Source organism: Anthonomus grandis, chromosome 10 (genome assembly GCF_022605725.1).
Source record: "Anthonomus grandis grandis chromosome 10, icAntGran1.3, whole genome shotgun sequence".
NCBI lineage: Eukaryota > Metazoa > Arthropoda > Insecta > Coleoptera > Curculionidae > Anthonomus > Anthonomus grandis.
In genome coordinates this window covers 27646698-27665532 of record NC_065555.1, presented here as the reverse complement: position 1 = coordinate 27665532, position 18835 = coordinate 27646698, and the positions used below count along the sequence as shown (strand labels likewise).

General features: G+C 33.8%; 1 protein-coding gene across 8 annotated transcripts in view; it reads right to left on the bottom strand.

The window, feature by feature from the left end:
* Positions 1-18835, bottom strand: part of LOC126741031 (probable phospholipid-transporting ATPase IM) — a 374205-nt gene that overhangs the window by 10452 nt on the left and 344918 nt on the right. For all 8 annotated transcript variants that reach the window (XM_050447297.1, XM_050447302.1, XM_050447300.1 and 5 more), the window contains one exon: positions 7310-7585. In XM_050447297.1, the coding sequence (XP_050303254.1) occupies positions 7310-7585 (276 nt within the window). The remainder of the gene's footprint in view (positions 1-7309; positions 7586-18835) is intronic.

Here is an 18835-nt window from a genome sequence, read left to right as displayed (position 1 = left end):
AAAAAGGCATTGCCTACCCTAGCAATATTTGTAAAATTAGAGAAATAAATTACAATATAATATTCACTTCTTCCTTTTATCAAAAATATCAAATATCATTTTCATCTGCATTATAAAGCAAACGCAAACATTTCTAGGAATCCAAAATAGTGCAATCTTGCTTTTAAGCGCACTTGCTATTCCCCATGTAGGTGGCCCATATGCGGGCTTCGTAAGGTGGACATTGCCTTGATATGAAAAATATATGGCGATGCGAAGGCAGCACCTATTAGAGCGCTTATACGCGACAAGCGAACGAAATTAAGGTGTGTGTTGAAGAGAGATAGAGCGATACTCGATTGCCGGCTCGTGCCGGGATGTTTATTTATGTAGTTTTACTATTTTACAGTGTGTTTTGACTGTTTTCATGATAAAATGACCACAGTTTTCCTATAAAAACGTTAATATTAACTTAAAATTGTTCAGCAAAAGAAAAACTGTAATAGGCATTTTAACAATAAGTTTTATGAAAGTTTTAAATGGCTTACAGGTTGCAAACATATTAATAAGTTGTTTTGTTGGGCATGTCTATTATTTTCAAAAGAAAAGAATGTGTGGACTAATGCCGGTTACGCAGACCGGAATAATTTCTCAAATGCTGCAAAAAAACATGATCAATCCGAAAATCATCTAAAATCTGCCCTTTCTTTATGTAACTTTGGACAAAATAGGATAGAAGTGAGCCTTTCTCGTCAATTTAAAGAAGAAATAGAGCGGCATAATTCTAAAGTGGATAGAAATCGTAACCTAATGCGAAGACTTATTGACATAACTTGCTTTTTGGGAAAGCAGGAACTGCCATTCCGGACATACAGAAAATACTGAATCGTCCAACAGGAGCAACTTTATAGAATGCATACAACTTTTAGCTAAATATGATGGGATTCTTGAAGATCATTTACATATATGCAATGAAAGTGAAAATAGAATTTTTTTTTCAGGATTTTCTAATCGAATACAAAACGATTTAATCTCTTCAATAGCTTTTGTATTCAAGGAAAAAATACGACATGAGTTGAACCAAACAGAGGTCGTGGTTATTATGATTGATGAGACACCAGATATAAGCGGCAAAGAACAACTTTGTGTAATTTTTAGATATTTTACAGACTCAAATGACATAGTTGATCGATTTATGGGATTTATCGACGTAAGTGAAAATCTAACCAAAATAATTACGGATATTTGAATGACTATAAATGTACTGATAAACTAGTAGCTCAAACTTACGATGGAGCCGCTGTTTTATCGTCTATGTACTAGTAAAAATGATGTTCAGCAAAAAGTGCGGGAAATTTGTCCTGGCGCGATATACGTATGGTGCAGTGCTCATATTTTAAATTTAGTTTTCGAAAATCCTGCGAGAGGGTAGTGGAAACCAAACACTTTTTTGGAACAATTAAAAATTTGGGCAATTAATATTAATAAAATTTAGTAAATAAAAGACATTAAAGACATTTTGCCATTTTAGTAAATAAAAGACATTAATTTAATTTTCGACGACCCTATATAATGCTGATTAAATCAGGCTATGGGAAGTTAATCAAGACGGTCTCTGAAAGTGATATTAAAAATTTGAGCTGTTGGGAAACTTAAATGGCTGAGAAATAAACAATTAGTTATCCCCTGGTATTTAACAAACAACACTCAATACTTACTACTTATTTTTATATTTAATATACTCGAGCTTTCGTAGATTTTGCGCTTTGAATATATAGCATTTAGTTTTCTAAACATGTCATCGCATCTAGGAAAAAATATACTATTTATCTAGATTTTTTTAAAATAAAATAAATATCTATTCGGTTAAGAATATGGTTTAAAGCACCATAAAAAAAATGGTGATAGGATTGTATTGCTGAAGATATGAAATATGTAACAATCGTTTGTAGAAGATGTAAGCATACTTGAAAATAAAAATACCTTTATAGACAAAAAAACACAATATTATATTAAAATTAAAAATACTTGTTTGAGTTAATACACGGACATATCTACAGATCAGGAACCAGTTTCTCAAACAAAACAAAATATTTTTTTTTCTCGAAAACTGCTAAAGATAGGTATGGAGAAATGTGAATAAAAAAGACTAAGAACAAATCAGGGAATCAAAATATCTAAAAATATAGGGTGTTTCATTTAAAAAAATCAAAGGTGTTGCCATTTTCCTATATAAGCGGTAACGCTGCAGTGCTGAAAACATTTTAGACCGATAGAACATTGTCTGTTATTACGGCTACCAAATTTTAGAAAAATGCTACGTTCCGTTTCCCATATACGATGGTTTACGTACCATCGGTCGTCAATCACTCTGTATAGTAAACGCAGCATTTTAGTTAGACCCATACCAACTTTTTAAAAAACAATCAAGAGTATCAAGCATAGACTGATTTTTCAAGAAATGTGTTTAAGGTGTACTAAAGCATATTTCAATTTTTTATTATTTTAAGGCGACATAATTAAGACAAGGTGAGGAATAGTTTAATTGATGTTATGGTCCTTTTATTCTTACTTGAAGAAGCCAAATATTAAGCGACCGCAAAAAAATATATTGAATTCTGCCGCCCTCAGAGGCGTGCCGTTAAAATAAAACGGGTGGGTAATATAATAAAGTTATCTTCATAGTTTCAATTCAGTTTTTTTTAATAATAGTTTTACTAACAAAATTAACTTCAATTGCTTTGATCTGACGGAATTTTTATCAATTCTAAATATGTTTTTGGTTTTGAACAGATTTAGAATTGATACTATTAAAATGTATTATTGTAAAGCTTACATGAGTTGTTTAAACGGTATATAATGTTTTAAGTTAGGGACATAAGGTTTAATTTAAAATACAATGTGGTTTAAAAATTCACCTATTATACAATACCTTTTTATATTAAATTGCCTACTTTTTCGCAATAGATCAAGCAATCCGAAATTTATTGTCGGAATTGACAGATGCAATAATGAATCGATTTAATGCCCAACAACGTGCGTTTTATGTCCATAGCTTTTATAAATTAAATTATTCCTACATCGCAGTTTTACGTCGGTTGGGTGCTCGTTATGCTCTTTACAACGTCAGTGCAGCACCTAGTACCAATCTCATCAATTCTTGGATAAATAAATTTGAAGAATGGGATTGAAACTATTCATCCTTCTGGAATTGTACGAAATGTGCGCACTAATCAAAATATTCACCGTGTTAGCGATGCAGTTGTTCAATATCCACACAGATCAGTGCAAAAATATGCTGCGGTTCTCTAGTTACATGAGTCTAGTTTTTCTTGTATCTTAATGAAAGACCTTAATCCCTTTTTGAATAGGATTTTGTCGTCAACAGGAATGTCCTTAATTTTCATAAAAGTTATATGTATATTGTTTTTTGAAACTAGTATTTGGTATTTTATTTAGCATTCTTGAATGGTTAGATGCATTATCCATAACAATTACTGAATTTGGATAAATGTTAGATAATGTTGCTGATTAGAAAACCATTTTTCAAATAATGCCGCAGTCATATCTTCAAGGGAATCAGCTGAAGATTGAAAAATATTTTAAGCAGACAAAAGTAACGCATTTTTAACAAATCCTTCTGTACTTTCCGCATAAAGTATAATGACTCATTTGCCTATTGTGCATGGCGTATTCAAAACACAATACGTGGAATTATCAACCCAACGGTATTTAATTACGTCATGCGTAAAACCATGTTTCATCTAAATATATTATATTATTAAGTTTATTTAATTTACGATATAACTACGATACGCCAATGCTTTAAAATAATCCAATTAAAATAAAGGCAATTTTTTTGCTGCGGCATGGGCATTGATCTGCTATTGGGGACCGATGTCGACGCAGACCTGCATCGGGCGGTCTCTTTGCAAATCCTCCGCGGCATAGTATGCTGCTAGTGCACCGCCTATTAAGATAATTCTGGGAAAAGAAGTAGGTTTAAAACTGTCCTCGGGCTTTTCGTCGGCACGCTTTCATCGTTTTTATCGTCATTCAAGTGAGATTAAAAAGACTATATGTCTAATAAAATTTTCCTATGTTGTTAAATATAAATACATATCCTTAATTTTGGCGCAGATATAGGGGAGTAAAGAGGCTGCATTTAATTCTACACCCAGTAGATATTACACCAAAACTCTAAAATATAACTTTTTAAATGTGGCTCCATTGTTCCATGTTCCAATTTAAATGATTGCGGCAAAAATTCAGGCGGGCTCTTCGGTGCGCTCTGGTTAATTGTGGCCTAACAGCTCTAACTCTTGACCGCATACTACTTTCATGAAGCCTATTTCTTACAGTTTGTGTTAATATGCACCGCCCTGTAGCATTAAAATGAACATCAACGAGGTTTCGCGCTGTCCTTGCTGTATTTTGTGTAGCAGATCTCACCAAATTACGATCTTCACGAGGTATTGTTAGCCTTTTTCTTTGCGCCTTAGCCTTTTTGCCTTCTACCCTTACTCATGAGATCTCCTGATTAATCTTAATATTACGGAATGATTTACTTGAAGTCTTCGAGCAATACTTCTAATGGAAAAACCTTCTTGATATAAAACAACTGCCCGCATTACTTCCATTAGATTTAAATGTCTTATTTTACCAAAAAGTCTTCCCAATACATTAACATTTATTTTATCCTTCGGGATATATATATATACAGGGTGTTTCCTAACTACGGTACGAAATTATACAGGGTGAATCGTTAGGTCGTTTCATGAAAAAAATGCATTCCTATGAACGTATAATACATGAGCAAAGCAAAACGTAAAGTACATGAGCAAAATGTCCACCCTCCAATGCACGACTTTTTGGTCTCTTGTGTCTTGTTTACTATGATAATAAACATTCAACTTCTACGATTTTTATTATCAGATTTTTGAAATACAACAAAATAACAAATACATTGCTTCTTATGACAAATAATTGGCAAGTCCATTCAAGTACCTCCTTTGTACCTACCTGCTTTGGAGACCAGCTGACAGTGATAGAATTGCTATAAGTAAAATTCAGCTGTCAATTAGCAGTGATTCATTACTCCATCATGAATAATTTTACTAACCATGAAATGACCTACATGCACTTTATTTATGGATTAGCAAATGGAAATGCGGAAGAAGCACGAAGAATTTACCAGGACAGATATCCTAACAGAGTAAATCCATGTGCAAAAACATTTAGAAAACTACATGCAAGATTATGTGAAACTGGGGTTTGGTAATTCTGCAGTTTGGTTTGGTAATTCTGCAGTTTAGCGGCTTTTGTTAAAACTAACGAAAAATAGTCGGGTTTTTTGCAAAATGGGTGGATTTGGATATATATTTTTCACTAAGAGTGGCGGAAAGCCAAATTTTATCACGAAGAGGGTGTTATCACGCACTAAATCACTCACTTCGTCCATTCATGTCCCATATGAATAGAATAACGTCATTAGAATAACCCAGTGCTGGGATTCTAAAATCACGACTCGATCTCGATGCGATCACGACTTCGAATTCGATCGCGGCCCAGTCGTGACGACAAGGGTGATTCTAAATTTCAATCGTCGGCTAAACTCGTTTTATTCGATTTGATTTAGGTTTCTTGGTATATATTTGTTATTTTCCCTAATATTTGACAGATGGAAGCGTCAATTTTCTTTTCTATTGATAAACACAAGAGTTTTCATTTATTTTAATAAAAATATGGGTGGTGGAAGACCAGAAACTATAACAATGCCTGAACTGGAAGAAGCTATACTTGATGCGATAGAAAAAGATCCTTCCAATAGTATCAGGAAGATTGCACTGCCGCTTGAAGTCAGTTCAAAAACCGTTTGGAAAGTTCTAAAAAGAAACCTCCTGCATCCATATCACATACACCGTGTACAAGCTCTACTGCCTCGGGATTTTCATTCAAGATTAATGTTTTGCAGGTGGTTGATTCATACGATGGCACACAATAATAATTTCCTACCAAATATTTTATTTACGGACGAGGCAAATTTTTCAAGAAATGCTATTATGAACTTCCACAATGATCATTTTTGGGCCGACGAAAATCCCCACGTTATTAAAGAAACTCATTTTCAGCAACAATTTTCGCTGAACGTTTGGATAGGAATTATTGGTGACTACCTAATGGGCCCATTTTTTTTTACCGGCAAGATTAACAGGTGAATCCTACACGGATTTCTTGCAACACCACTTACCCACTTTATTAGAAGAAGTACCCCTACAAGTAAGAGTCAACATGTGGTTTATGCACGACGGGGCTCCAGCTCATTTCAGTGTTCTTGCTCGTCAGCATCTCGACGTCATCTACCCTAATTGCTGGATTGGACGTGCAGGACTTCAAAATTGGCCGGCTCGCAGTCCTGATATGAATCCCCTGGATTACTATTTATGGGGCCATCTGAAGGCTCTTGTTTATAAAACTCCCGTTCTAAATGTGAATGACTTGAGGAATCGGATAATTGTCAATTGCAATATTATAAGGGATACTCCAGGTATTTTTGAGCGTGTCAGACACTCAATGACAAATCGTTTGCAGTCGTTTATTTTACAGAAGGTGGGCATTTTGCTCTTTTACTTTAAGGTCGAAATTGTTTATTGAATTAATTGGTTTTTATTTCATATTGTCGTCCATGGATAATTTTTAGAATGAGTTAAAGATACTAATTTTTTTTTTCGAAAACAAAGCCAGATATGAAGATAATATAAGATACTAAAAAGTTGTATTTTTAGTTGCTTAAATACAAAAATAAATAAAAAGCTGCAAAACAATTATTGGCCTTGTTTTTTTTCAACAATAAGCATGTGGTGCCCACTGACACGCCACTGGACCTAATAATTTCAATCTAGTTACAGCTAAATAAGCGTCTTATAACTTCAAATAACTGCACCAAATTTCAACCAAATCGGTTTAAGGATAGTTATAGTATTTTTAAAATACCGTTATTTTTTTGAACCTTCATCGCCCTGTATCTCAGAAACAAAGCAACTCCCGACATACGTTCATAGCAACTTTTTTTCATAAAACGACCTAACGATTCACCCTGTATAGTTTTGTACCGTAGTTAGGAAACACCCTGTATATAGGATGTTTTGAGAGTGAGTAAAAATTTACCAAGGTGATTCAAAAATTAATAAAACTACGAGTGTTTTTAATAGTTGTCCCTATTTCGTTTTGACTATCTGGTGCATAATAACTAAGAGGGTTAGATTAAATTATATTAAGCTAAGTAGGCTAAAATGTCCTCGTAGGTGACGTTTTTTATTATTATACTTACTTGAGCCAGTCTTTGCTTCAGCCTCACTCGGTCAGAGAGCGTTGGGAACACGTCTACGAAATAAAAGCGATACGCCAAAACTGGCAACACACAAATGATCACAACCAGGACAGTAGTAAACCAAAAATTGGCTCCCGCCATCGCTTTGGTCAAGGAGCCGACGTAAGGTCCGCTACACACGTAGTTATAAAAGTTGTCAGCTATGAAGTAAAATGCTAGAGAGCCCCAGATCATCACGTGATTAAAGACGGTCCAATATTGAGTATCCATGGCGATCTAAAGGTTAAAAAAATATATCAATTATAATTACAACAATTTCTAAGTGACAAATTCATAAATAATTGCGCCATTCTTAAATAAATAATAAATGCCAAAAGAATACATTTGCCAGGAAGCTATCTATATTTGTTTATGTTTTTTATATTATTTATTAACGCAGACAACTAATTTATATTGTCATGAGGATGATCTCATAGAGGTCGAAATTTAGTTTAGTTGCTCGACAGTATTTGCATATTACTTTTATATATTTATATATTGAAAGCACCTTTTTTTATTTCATCTTTGAATTTTGCGTGGAATCTGAAAGAAAACGTATGTTTCATGCATTATGTCCTTTACCTAAAGTCAACAGTTATCGAAAAAAAGACGATTCATGTAACAAATAAAAAAAGAACAAAAATTAAGTTTAATGTTCAAAATGATTGCCATTCACGACTTGACAATGTCCAAGGTGATCAATAAAGTCTCGTTGCACATTTTCAATCATTTCCGGAGTTATGGCGCGGAGTTCTCTGCGAATTCTCTCTTTCAAGTTGTCTAGATTATTTGGCCTATTAACAAATACCTTCGACTTGAGGTATCCCCACAAAAAAAGTCCATTGGTGTTAGGTCAGGCAACCTAGCAGGCCATTCGATGGGTCCTCTCCTTCCTATCCACCGATTGGGAAAGGTTTCATCCAAAAATGTACGCACAGTGGCAGCATAGTGCGGAGGAGCGCCATCTTGCTGGAAAATTAGTTCTTCGTCAGGATAGTCTGGGTCCAATGGATTTGGAAATAAAGCTAGTAATGCTGGAACTAATTCAAATTGGAGAAAATCGAGATACACTTGTTCCGTTAAAGTCTGTTTAAAGAAAAAGAGACCTATTACTCTTCCGCACTATTCCACACCACACATTTAGTTTTTGAGGGTACTGGGTGTTTACCTCCATCATCCAATGCGGATTTTCTGTTGTCCAATATCGACAATTTTGTCTGTTCACACTTATTTGTTACTAAATTATTTAGATTGCACATGTTTTGTAAGCGTTCACAACTCATTTCGCCTATCGAAATCGTCATCAAATAACTCTTGCTCAGGAATAACTTTGTAGGGGTGATATTTGATACACCGAACTACTCGGTGAACTATAGATTTCGCCATGTGTAAATTTGCCCCAATCTGCGACAGAGAAGTGCATGGATTTTCTTCCAAAGAAAGCAAAACGTCAAGTTGTTCATTTTCATCTCGAGCAGGACGACCAGATTTCGGCAGATCTCTAACATGACCGAATTCTCTAAATTTAGCCTCTATTCTACTCACCACCTTTTGACATATCGGAGGACAATCAGGATGGATTTCATTAAATAATTAAGCAGCTTCTCTTTGAGTACGTGTTCTATCACCAAACCCAACCATGCACAGAATTTCTATTTTTTCTCGTTCCGTTAACTTTACCATTGTGAAAACCGCAACTCTGCTCGTACACTTCACACTTGACAATATCTGTTTGGCGTACAACTGTCATACAGTTTCTATGAAAATACATGGTCACCAACAAAAAAGCATGAATGAATGGAATTTTGCTCTGTATAAAAATTCTCAGAGATAAGGTGACTCGTAAGGTGAACTTCAATAATAATGTTTGGTCGTCTTTTTTTCGATAACCGTTGAGTTTAGATATAGGACATGATGCATAAAACATACGTAGAATTCCACGCGAAATTCAAAAATGAAATAAAAAAAGGTGCTTTCATTTGAAAAAATGAAGTTGATGGTCGTAATTTATTTTTGAGCAACCCTGTATATACAAACTTCACGTACAAAAATGCGCATGCGGGTCCGAGCGTTTTTTTTTTCGAACGCACCCCTGAATTTTAAATGAATTTTGACTTAACTTTTGGGATGCAGTGTATAATCTTTGGATAGGTCGGGAAGGTATCTAATTTTGATCCTTCGACTGATATTTTTCTGTGGGGCGATACAGTGGACTAAATGTATTGCGTAAGTTTGACTTTTAAATTTCTCTGAAGTCTTTCTTTTCACTTTTTCGTGACATATTGTTCATCCCCACGAGCTTGCCACTTCTTTAATGGTAAAGGGTAACTAATTTTAAGGATGAACTCTAATGGCAAAAAAATCTAATGTCAGGCACTGGCGTATTTAAAGGCGGTTGTGGTGGCAATATTGTCATGTTCGCCGAAAATTCGAAAATTCTGGGATGCATCCCCCAATTTTCATATACTTTTAACACTTAGAAAATTGAATACACTAGAATAAACATTGGCTGTTTTGGATTGAACGCAACATAGAGGGCAGAGGGAATATTTTCTTGATAAAGATGCCTAGTATTCCATTTTGCCAGTAATTACTCAACAGAAGAAAATAAAGTGATATCATAAATTATTGTAATTAGCGGAAACTGAACAATTAATATTTTTAATTTGGATTTTTTTAATCCAATTTCCAATTTCCATACAGAATGACAACGAATTAAATATCGCCCAGAAATATTCTCTCAATAAAGGTAATTGGCAACTGGGCTCGTTGTTTACTTTTTAATTGTGTACCTTTCGTATAGTGTTAGTATTAAAAGGATATTTTGAGTGATTTCAGTGGATTTTTTTAATTAATAATAAAACTTCCTTTTTGCTGGAAAATGATATAGAAGTCTGAAGTTCGTCACATACAGGGTGTTTCGGGAGGAAAGGGAAATATTTTGGGAACATGTTCAGAAGGTCAAAATAAGATAAATTAACCCATATGTTTTAATCCGATTCTCAACCGTTTGTCTCAACCTCAAACTGCAGCACGTTTGTTAAGCGCTCGTGTTGCACGTTTAATTGCTTGGGGATTGTTTTTAATAATATTTGAAACATTCCGAATTTGATTGTGGAGTCCTTCTACTGTTTCGTACACTAGAGCTTTCATCCACACCCAGAGGCAATAATCCAATGGATTTAAGTCTGGTGACCTCGGTGGCCAAAATTGAGATCCTGCTCTACCAATCCAACGATGAGCAAAACGATTGTCTAAGAAATTACGCACTCGACAACTAAAATGAGGCGGGGCTCTATCGTGCTGAAAATACATTCGGTATCGAACAATTAGCGGAACATCATCCAACATGTGTATTAAATAATCTTTCAAGAAGCGCAAATATCCTTCTCGAATAAGACGCTCATCTAATACAAAAGAACCAAACAACTGGTCGTTTAGCATTCCACACCACACGTTAATAGTGAATCGATGTTGAAAGTGTCGTTCAAACGTGGCATGAGGATTTTGATCTGACCACTATGTTCATTGTGTCGGTTATTAATTCCATTGCGGGTAAAATGAGCTTCATCGCTAAATAAAATGTATTTGTGTAGGCCTCGATTTTGTTGAATCCATTCGCAAAATTGAACCCTTAAGCCAGAATCACCCTCTTGAAGATGTTGAACCGGTTGAATATGGAAAGGCTTAAAACCGTTTTTCCTAGGTGTCTTCCAAATGTATACATGTGATACTAATCCAAGTTCTTTTGTAATCCGCCTCGTACTAACACCCGGGTTCTCTTCAGCCATACCCAGAACATTTTCTTCATTTTCCACATTTAGTCCCGCTTCTCGTTCAAAATTGATTCTTACGCTTGGAAACATTCCTGTTTCCTGAGCAATTATAAAAAATGTCTGAAAAACTTTTCGATTAGGAATTCTTCGATTTGGAAAACGACGTCGGTATCCATCAACAGCACGTAATACGCCACCATTACAATAACCATACACGAACATCATCTCAACATACGCATTATGGGTAAATGTGTGAGGCATTACGTAATGGAAATTTGCTCTTTTTAAATTGAAACGCTCAGAATCAATCAAACTGACAACCATGCTTGTCAAAACTACCAGTCAATTAAAATAGGTAATAACAAACAATGATGAAATACCTGCAAAGTGAGTTAGAAATACAAGAACGTAATTATTTCAAAAATTTATAAAAAAACTTTAGAGCCGATTATTTCAGAAACAGTTAAGAATCGGATTAAAACATATGGGTTAATTTATCTTATTTTGACCTTCTGAATATGTTCCCAAATATTTCCCTTTCCTCCCGAAACACCCTGTATATTGGGAAAAAGGAAATTCAAATCGTTCCTTTCACAGGCGAGTTAGGTATCATCCTTGTAGGTTAGAATTTTATAAAAGACGACATATTTGTGACGTATCTTTTGAGTGCTGGATACCAAAATTAAGCTTTTTCCCGTATTTTTTTTTTCGGAAAATATTAATAAAAATGTGTATTCAAGTACACTACCGCTCAAAAGTATTTGCCCACCATGTATTCTTTTTAATATTTTAAATTAGATACAAAAATCTTATATTTAGATTGTATCTCTTTTGTAAATTGCATATACAGTGCCGGCCAAAAGTAGAGAAACTTCTAATTTATTTTATAATTTAATAATCTATTCAAAATTTTTGTGACACCATGTATTAAAAATGTTTATCTTAGGCTAAGCCATAAATTCATACCAAAACAGTTTGAATATTTATCACAGGAATGTAAATAGTAAACAATGTTTTTTTTTTTTACTTGAGGACATAAATAGAGAAACTTTTTGTATTAAATATTTTAAATTAAATAGGTCTCGTTTGAAGCAGTTCGTTTTCGATTGTGAAGAAGCCTATTTAGTATTAAAAAGCCTCGAGGTATAAATTTATCTGAACACATAAAAAAACTTATAATTGAGAAGCACAATGCGGGAGTGAAACAAGTAACAATCGCTAGAGAACTTGATCCTCATAAAAGTGTTATTTGTGAACAAATCAAATTGTGGCAAACTAGAGGCACTACTGCCAGCATCTCTAAGCCAGGTAGACCCAAAAAAACAACATCTGCAACTGACAAGCTAATTAGACGATGTTCTATAAGAAATTCATTTTTCTCCGCCGAAGATATAAAAAAGGCATATCTCAGCATTTCCCTTTCAGTTCGATCTATTTGAAGACGTTTATGTGACGCCAACTTAAAAGCCAGGAGATCGGTAAAAAAACCTTTCATGTCAACAAAAAATAGACAAATTCGTTTAAGATTCGCAAAAGAACACTTACATTGGACCTATAATCAATGGAAAAACGTTTTATGGTCAGATGAAAGTAAGTTCAATTTATTTGGGTCAGATGGTATGAGATGGGTTAGACGTCCCGAGAATGAAAAATTCAACCCAAAGTACACTATTCCCACAATCAAACATGGAGGCGATAATGTGTTGGTGTGGCGATGTTTTTCCGGGCATGGCGTTGGTCCACTGGTGAGAATAGATGGGATCATGAATAGCCAATATTATCTAGACATCTTAAGGAATAATATGCTTCCCTACGCCGAGGATAATTTGCCGTTAATTTGGAAATTCCAGCATGATAACGACCCCAAGCACACTTCTAAAATTGTTAAAAATTTCCTAACCTCTCAACAAATTCAAGTTCTGAAGTGGCCAGCTCAAAGTCTAGATTTAAATCCCATCGAGAACTTGTGGGAGCACCTAGACAAAAAAGTTCGACAAAAAAATCCGAATAAGTTCCGAAATAAAGACGAATTATTCCAAGTCCTAAAAGAAGCATGGAGTAAAATTTCCGGAGATATTATACACAATCTTCTTGAATCTATGCCAAGACGGTGTAGTGAAGTTGTGAAGAATAACGGTTATGCCACAAAGTATTAGTGTGCTTTTATCCACATTTTGTATTATAACATAATTATGTCATAAAAATAAAAAGTTTCTCCATTTTTGTCCGAAAATAAATTTTGTTTGCATATTTTGTAATAAATTATTTGTTTTCAATTTTGTTTTTCTAATTATTTTCGTCAATACTAGATATACCCATAAACATTATTTACAATTACTTCGAATTATTTTTTTATAAGAAAAAAATAAAAATATTAAAAGTTTCTCCACTTTTGGCCGGCACTGTATCAGAGAAAAACAAACCACCGAGAAGGGGCAAAGCCGGGACCGATTTTTCTTGCGCATGTGCGAGCTTATTTGGTATACCTCATGATACTATTACTGGAAAGATAAACCCACTTGGCGATGCAATTTCGTGTGACTTTGCGCATGACGTCACTCGATGACAAAAATTCTGTTTGTCGGTTGGAAAAGCAGTATTTTAAAGCCTTTTTTATTTAACATTACTTATTAAGTATTATTATATTTTGTTATATGAAATATGCTATGATTATTATAATAGTATGTAAAATATTTCCTTAATATTATGTAGGATTCGTGGATCCGTGCAAGGATAGTAAAGCCTTATATAATATAAATGCCTGTTTTGGTTTTGGAAAAGGTTTAAAAAACGATTTTTATTATTTAAGGTATTTTAATTTGAAAATAAATATACAAAATATGAAACGTCTGAAGGCTTGTTAATTAATAATAAATTAATAATACTTTATAGCCAAAAAAAAAGGATTTATGGTTTTTATTTAACTTTTTTTTACTTTAAACGAATGCCTCTGAAGAAAAATATCAGTGATATATTATGTACATATTTTATTATGTTGTAAAAAAAATTAAATAAAAATAGAGGATTGATATACAGCCTATTGTGACAATTAACTTTCATAAAATTGTGTGCGCTAAGTATACATATGAGTACCCATTGGTTGTTGGTAATAATAGTGTTACCAGTAAATGCCAAAAGAAAATGCATGATGCCATTGATGACATACAACCAATTAATTTCACTTTCTTAAGTATCTATAATCTATTTTTTTTTTAAATTGCTTATGGGTAGACGTGTTATTAAAATGGTTCTGTAATCCATTGTCGACAAACTTGTTTGTCCTTTGGAAGTCTAAAGAATCGGCAATCCGAAACTACCTTACTTTTTTTGTTGTTGTTGCTTGAACAACCCACCACTGCACAGTACACCATGATAAAAAATGTTTAATTATTATAAATTAATAAACTCTGCCACATTTGTCACTATTGTACATGTATTAAAAACGTCAGGCGTGCGAGAGAGATAGGCTCATCTCATGCGCGTGGGTTTATCTTCTCGAGTATTAGTATCATGGGTATACCTGTCTTATTGCCGGTCCCCTGCCAGCCGTCGGTTAGTCCGGTAATATTCGACGCCTAGTTCAGTCTAGTCAAGTGTTGCCTTAATTTTTCTCTGTGTTTATTTTTTGTGTGTGTTGTCATTGTGCTCTTTATTTTATTAAAAACGTTTATATTATGCCTTATACCTGTGCTTTTCGTGGATGTCATTCAAAGACAGGGTGTGGTGTTTCTTTCTTTGCTTTTCCGCAGGAAGAAGATCGGTAAGTTCAACTTTTCTTTTAATTGTTTCCACTCAAAATAAGTTGTTTCTTTTTTTGTTTTTCGTAATTACAGTAATTCATTATTTATTTTTTATTAAATTCGTAATTATAGTAATTAGAGGTATTTATCTATGCAGTCATTAAAAAAAAAAAAACATAAATTTAGCTTTTGAATTAAACGTGTAATTTTATGACTTTCAGTGCCAAGTTATGGATGGCAGCTTGCTATAGAACAGACTTGTTTTCGATACCTAGAGAACAACTTACCAGGAACTATAAGCTCTGTGAGTACCATTTTAATCAGAAGTTTTATAGTGCAGGGCCCTCAAGAAAGCGTTTGTTACCTAACACGTTATCAACATTATTTCCTAATCCCACAAAAAGGACTTGTGAAGGTGAACAGCTTGAGGATGGACCGCCAAAAAAAGTCTCAAAGGAAAAGGACATAAAAATTCTATCAGGTTAGCTGATGGGTTAACTTAACTATAATTTTTACCTACTAACTAATATTAATTTTATGCTTGAAACCCTATTTTGCACATAAAAATATATTCTGTATCTATTATATTTCTTCTTTTTAGATATTTTAATACAGCCTGCAATTATGAAACCAGCAACGTTGGCCGAGCAAAGTATTGCCGAAAAAAATTCTCCTTATGACAGAACTAAGACGAAAAATAAAAAAGTTGTTGCGTGTTCCCTTTTTCCCGTGTCACCCGGTATAGTTTAGGTATACCTATAACTTAACTATACCAACAGTAAAATAATGTAATAGTTTTGATTTCAAATTCCCAATAAAATTTTTAATCTATTAATTGTCGTATTTCTCTCCGTGTACGGAACTATTAAATTACCAAAACGATTTTTCTCCGTTACTTAATATGTAGCGCCAGTCATTTAAGCCCGCTCAAGGGCACCAAAATTGGACCCCAGAAAATCAACGGTAAATGCGGGTTTTGTCGCTTCTCGGTGGTTTGTTTTTCTCTGACTGTATGCTTAAACAGCATACCTATCAACTATGGTTCGTTGAAAAACACTGAGTATTTAAAAATAGTCTTGCAAATAACAAACAATGTAGTAAAAATATGCACTTCTTCTAAAAAACTAATCTGTTTACAGCTCGTTTCCAATGAAATTTGAAACATTTAAAGGGGTTTAGTCTTCAACAATTGATTTTGTGTAACATTGGTAAATAATTTCATTTGCTGATTGACGATTGTCACCGTTTCTTTGCTGGTTTTCAACATCCTTTAAAATAGCTAAAACAAAAGAGTTATCGGTAATAAAAGGTATTATCATTGGACCTCATAAGGCTGGAAAGACTAACCGTCAAATTTCGACGGATTTGGGAATTCAAAGGCGGACTGTCGATTATAATGTTAGGAAATTCACCAGAGAAGGGACTATTAGCAACAAACCTCGATCGGGAAGGTTCGAAGGAGGATTTAAATATTATAATTACAAGCAAACGCAAGTCTATTGACGCCTTACCGCTCCTGAAATCACAGCAAAAATCAACAAGGAGCGTAAAAAAGCGGTCAGTGTTTCGACAGTAAAACGGCGACTTTATAATGCTGATCTTACAGGTCGTTTAGCTGTATCAAAACCGCTACTGAAGGATGTTAATAAAAAGAAAAGACTTGAGTGGGCCTAATCACACAAAGAATGGACCATTGATGACTGGAAGAAAGTTCTCTGGAGTGACGAGTCGAAATTCGAGGTTTTTGGAACGAAGAGACAAGTTTTTGTTCGCCGTTATGCCAATGAAAGGGTCTCTGAGAACTGTACGGTGGCCTCAGTTAAACACGGTGGTGGTTCGGTGATGGTGTGGGGTTGTTTCGGAAGATCTGCAGTGGGCGATCTAATTAGAATAGAGAGAATTCTTCGAAAAGAGGGTTACAAAACAATTTTAAGTGACAATGTACTTCCTTCTGGTACTCGAATAATTGGGGAAAACTTCATCTTTCAACATGACAATGACCCCAAGCACACGTCGAAATTGTGCAAGCAATATTTAGGTCAATTACAAAGACAACATCTTCTGAAAGTTATGGTATGGTCCCCACAATCACCGGACCTCAATCGTAACGAATTACTGTGAGATGAACTGGATAGACAAGTGCGAAAATCATGCCCCACATCAAAAGAAGACTTGTGGAGGATCATCCAAGAAGAGTGGCACAAGATACCTCAGGAAACTTTGGACGAATTAATTAGAAGCCTACCGAAACTCTAAAAAGCTGTTTATAAAAATCGAGGCGGACATGTAGATGAATCCAAAATTTGATTTTCTTAAATTGAAAAATGTATTGTTTATATTCATTTTATTATAAATAAACCGTTTAATAAGAATAACTGATGGGTTTATTATTTTTAGTTATAACTTTAAAACAGTCATATGTGGGCAAATACTTTTGAGCGGAAGTGTATATTGTTAAATTTTTCGCTTATTCGAACCAATAAACACCGCAAAAATAATGTGTGTGAAGCTGTGCTGTTGGGTCATAATCCAACAACGAAAATCGAGAACGCAGCATATGTCGTTTACCAACAACTTATTTATAGTCCGCGCCCGTTGTTATTTTATCAATATAATGCCGGTATCTCCTAGAAGTCTCAAGAAATTTTAATAATTTTTTCTCCAGGTATTAAGAATGATTAACTAAATCGATTTATGGTGGTTACAAACGAAAGTTTTTTGATAAAAAATTATTGAATTGTTAGATGATAAAAAATATAAACGGCTATATCTCCCAAAGGAAAAGTTTTATCTAAATTCTTTGGGAGTTATAGCCGTTAATATTTTAGTATCATTCTTAAAAAAAGAGGTCAATAATTTTGTTTCCTAAATATATTGAAATTTTTATTTAGGTTTTTTCAGTAAAATAGTTATTAGTCTCTATAAGTTACTTATTGTATTGGGTATTACGTCACTTATAGCAAAAATCAATTTAGAAATTTTTATCTCACACGCTCAACAATTGAAAAGAAGAAGAAAATAGACTTATTCACGTATTTAAAAGAAATATGAACCTAAATCTGTAACGACACCGTTCGATATACTTAATTTAATTTAAGTTCATTAAGTTTTAAATACAATAATTTACTTGAAGTATAATAGATTTTTTTATATACCTAGGAGCTGAGGTTCAATCTATTAATCTCTGAGCTCGTTTCGTTGGTTCAAATTAGGTATTTAAAAAAAAAGTAGTAAGTAGGTCTTCTTGTTGTTTTTTATCGTTTTTTTAATTGTAATATTCATAACAAAGTTAGGTAGGATATTAAAAAGAAGAAACGAGCTCAGAGATTAATAGATTGAACCTCAGCTCCTAGTTATATAAAAAATCTATTATACCTCAAGTAAATTATTGTATTTAAAACTTATTGAACTTAAATTAAATTAAGTTTTGATTACTAATCTGATTATATTCCTATATCAATTTTTTGTCGGCAACACTCCATACATGGAGGAACAGCTATTTTAGTTAAACAAACAATTGAAGCTTTTTTCTGTAAAATTAATAAGTATGATAGCTTTCTGTTGGAGAAGGTTTTTGAATTCTCCCTTTGTTTTTGTAAGCGATTTAATTTATATGTTCTTTGTGTTTATAGACCACCCACAGGAGATATTGGTATGTTCCTGGACAAACTTGATTTTCTATTATCCCAATTGTCTCTACACTCCATAGTTATATTGGCTGGTGACTTTAATATTAACTTCACTGATGTAAGCTTGCCATCATATCATACATTCCTTTTAAGTATATTGGAATCTTATGAGTTGAAGATGCATGTTCTTTCACCCACACGTATAACATCCTCATCTGCAACTACTATTGATTATTTGTGTTCAAATTTAAATGATGTGTCATGTAGAGTACTCTCATCTGGTATTTCTGACCATAAAGCCATTCTCGCTAGGATTCCATGCAACACTGTATTTCCTTCATC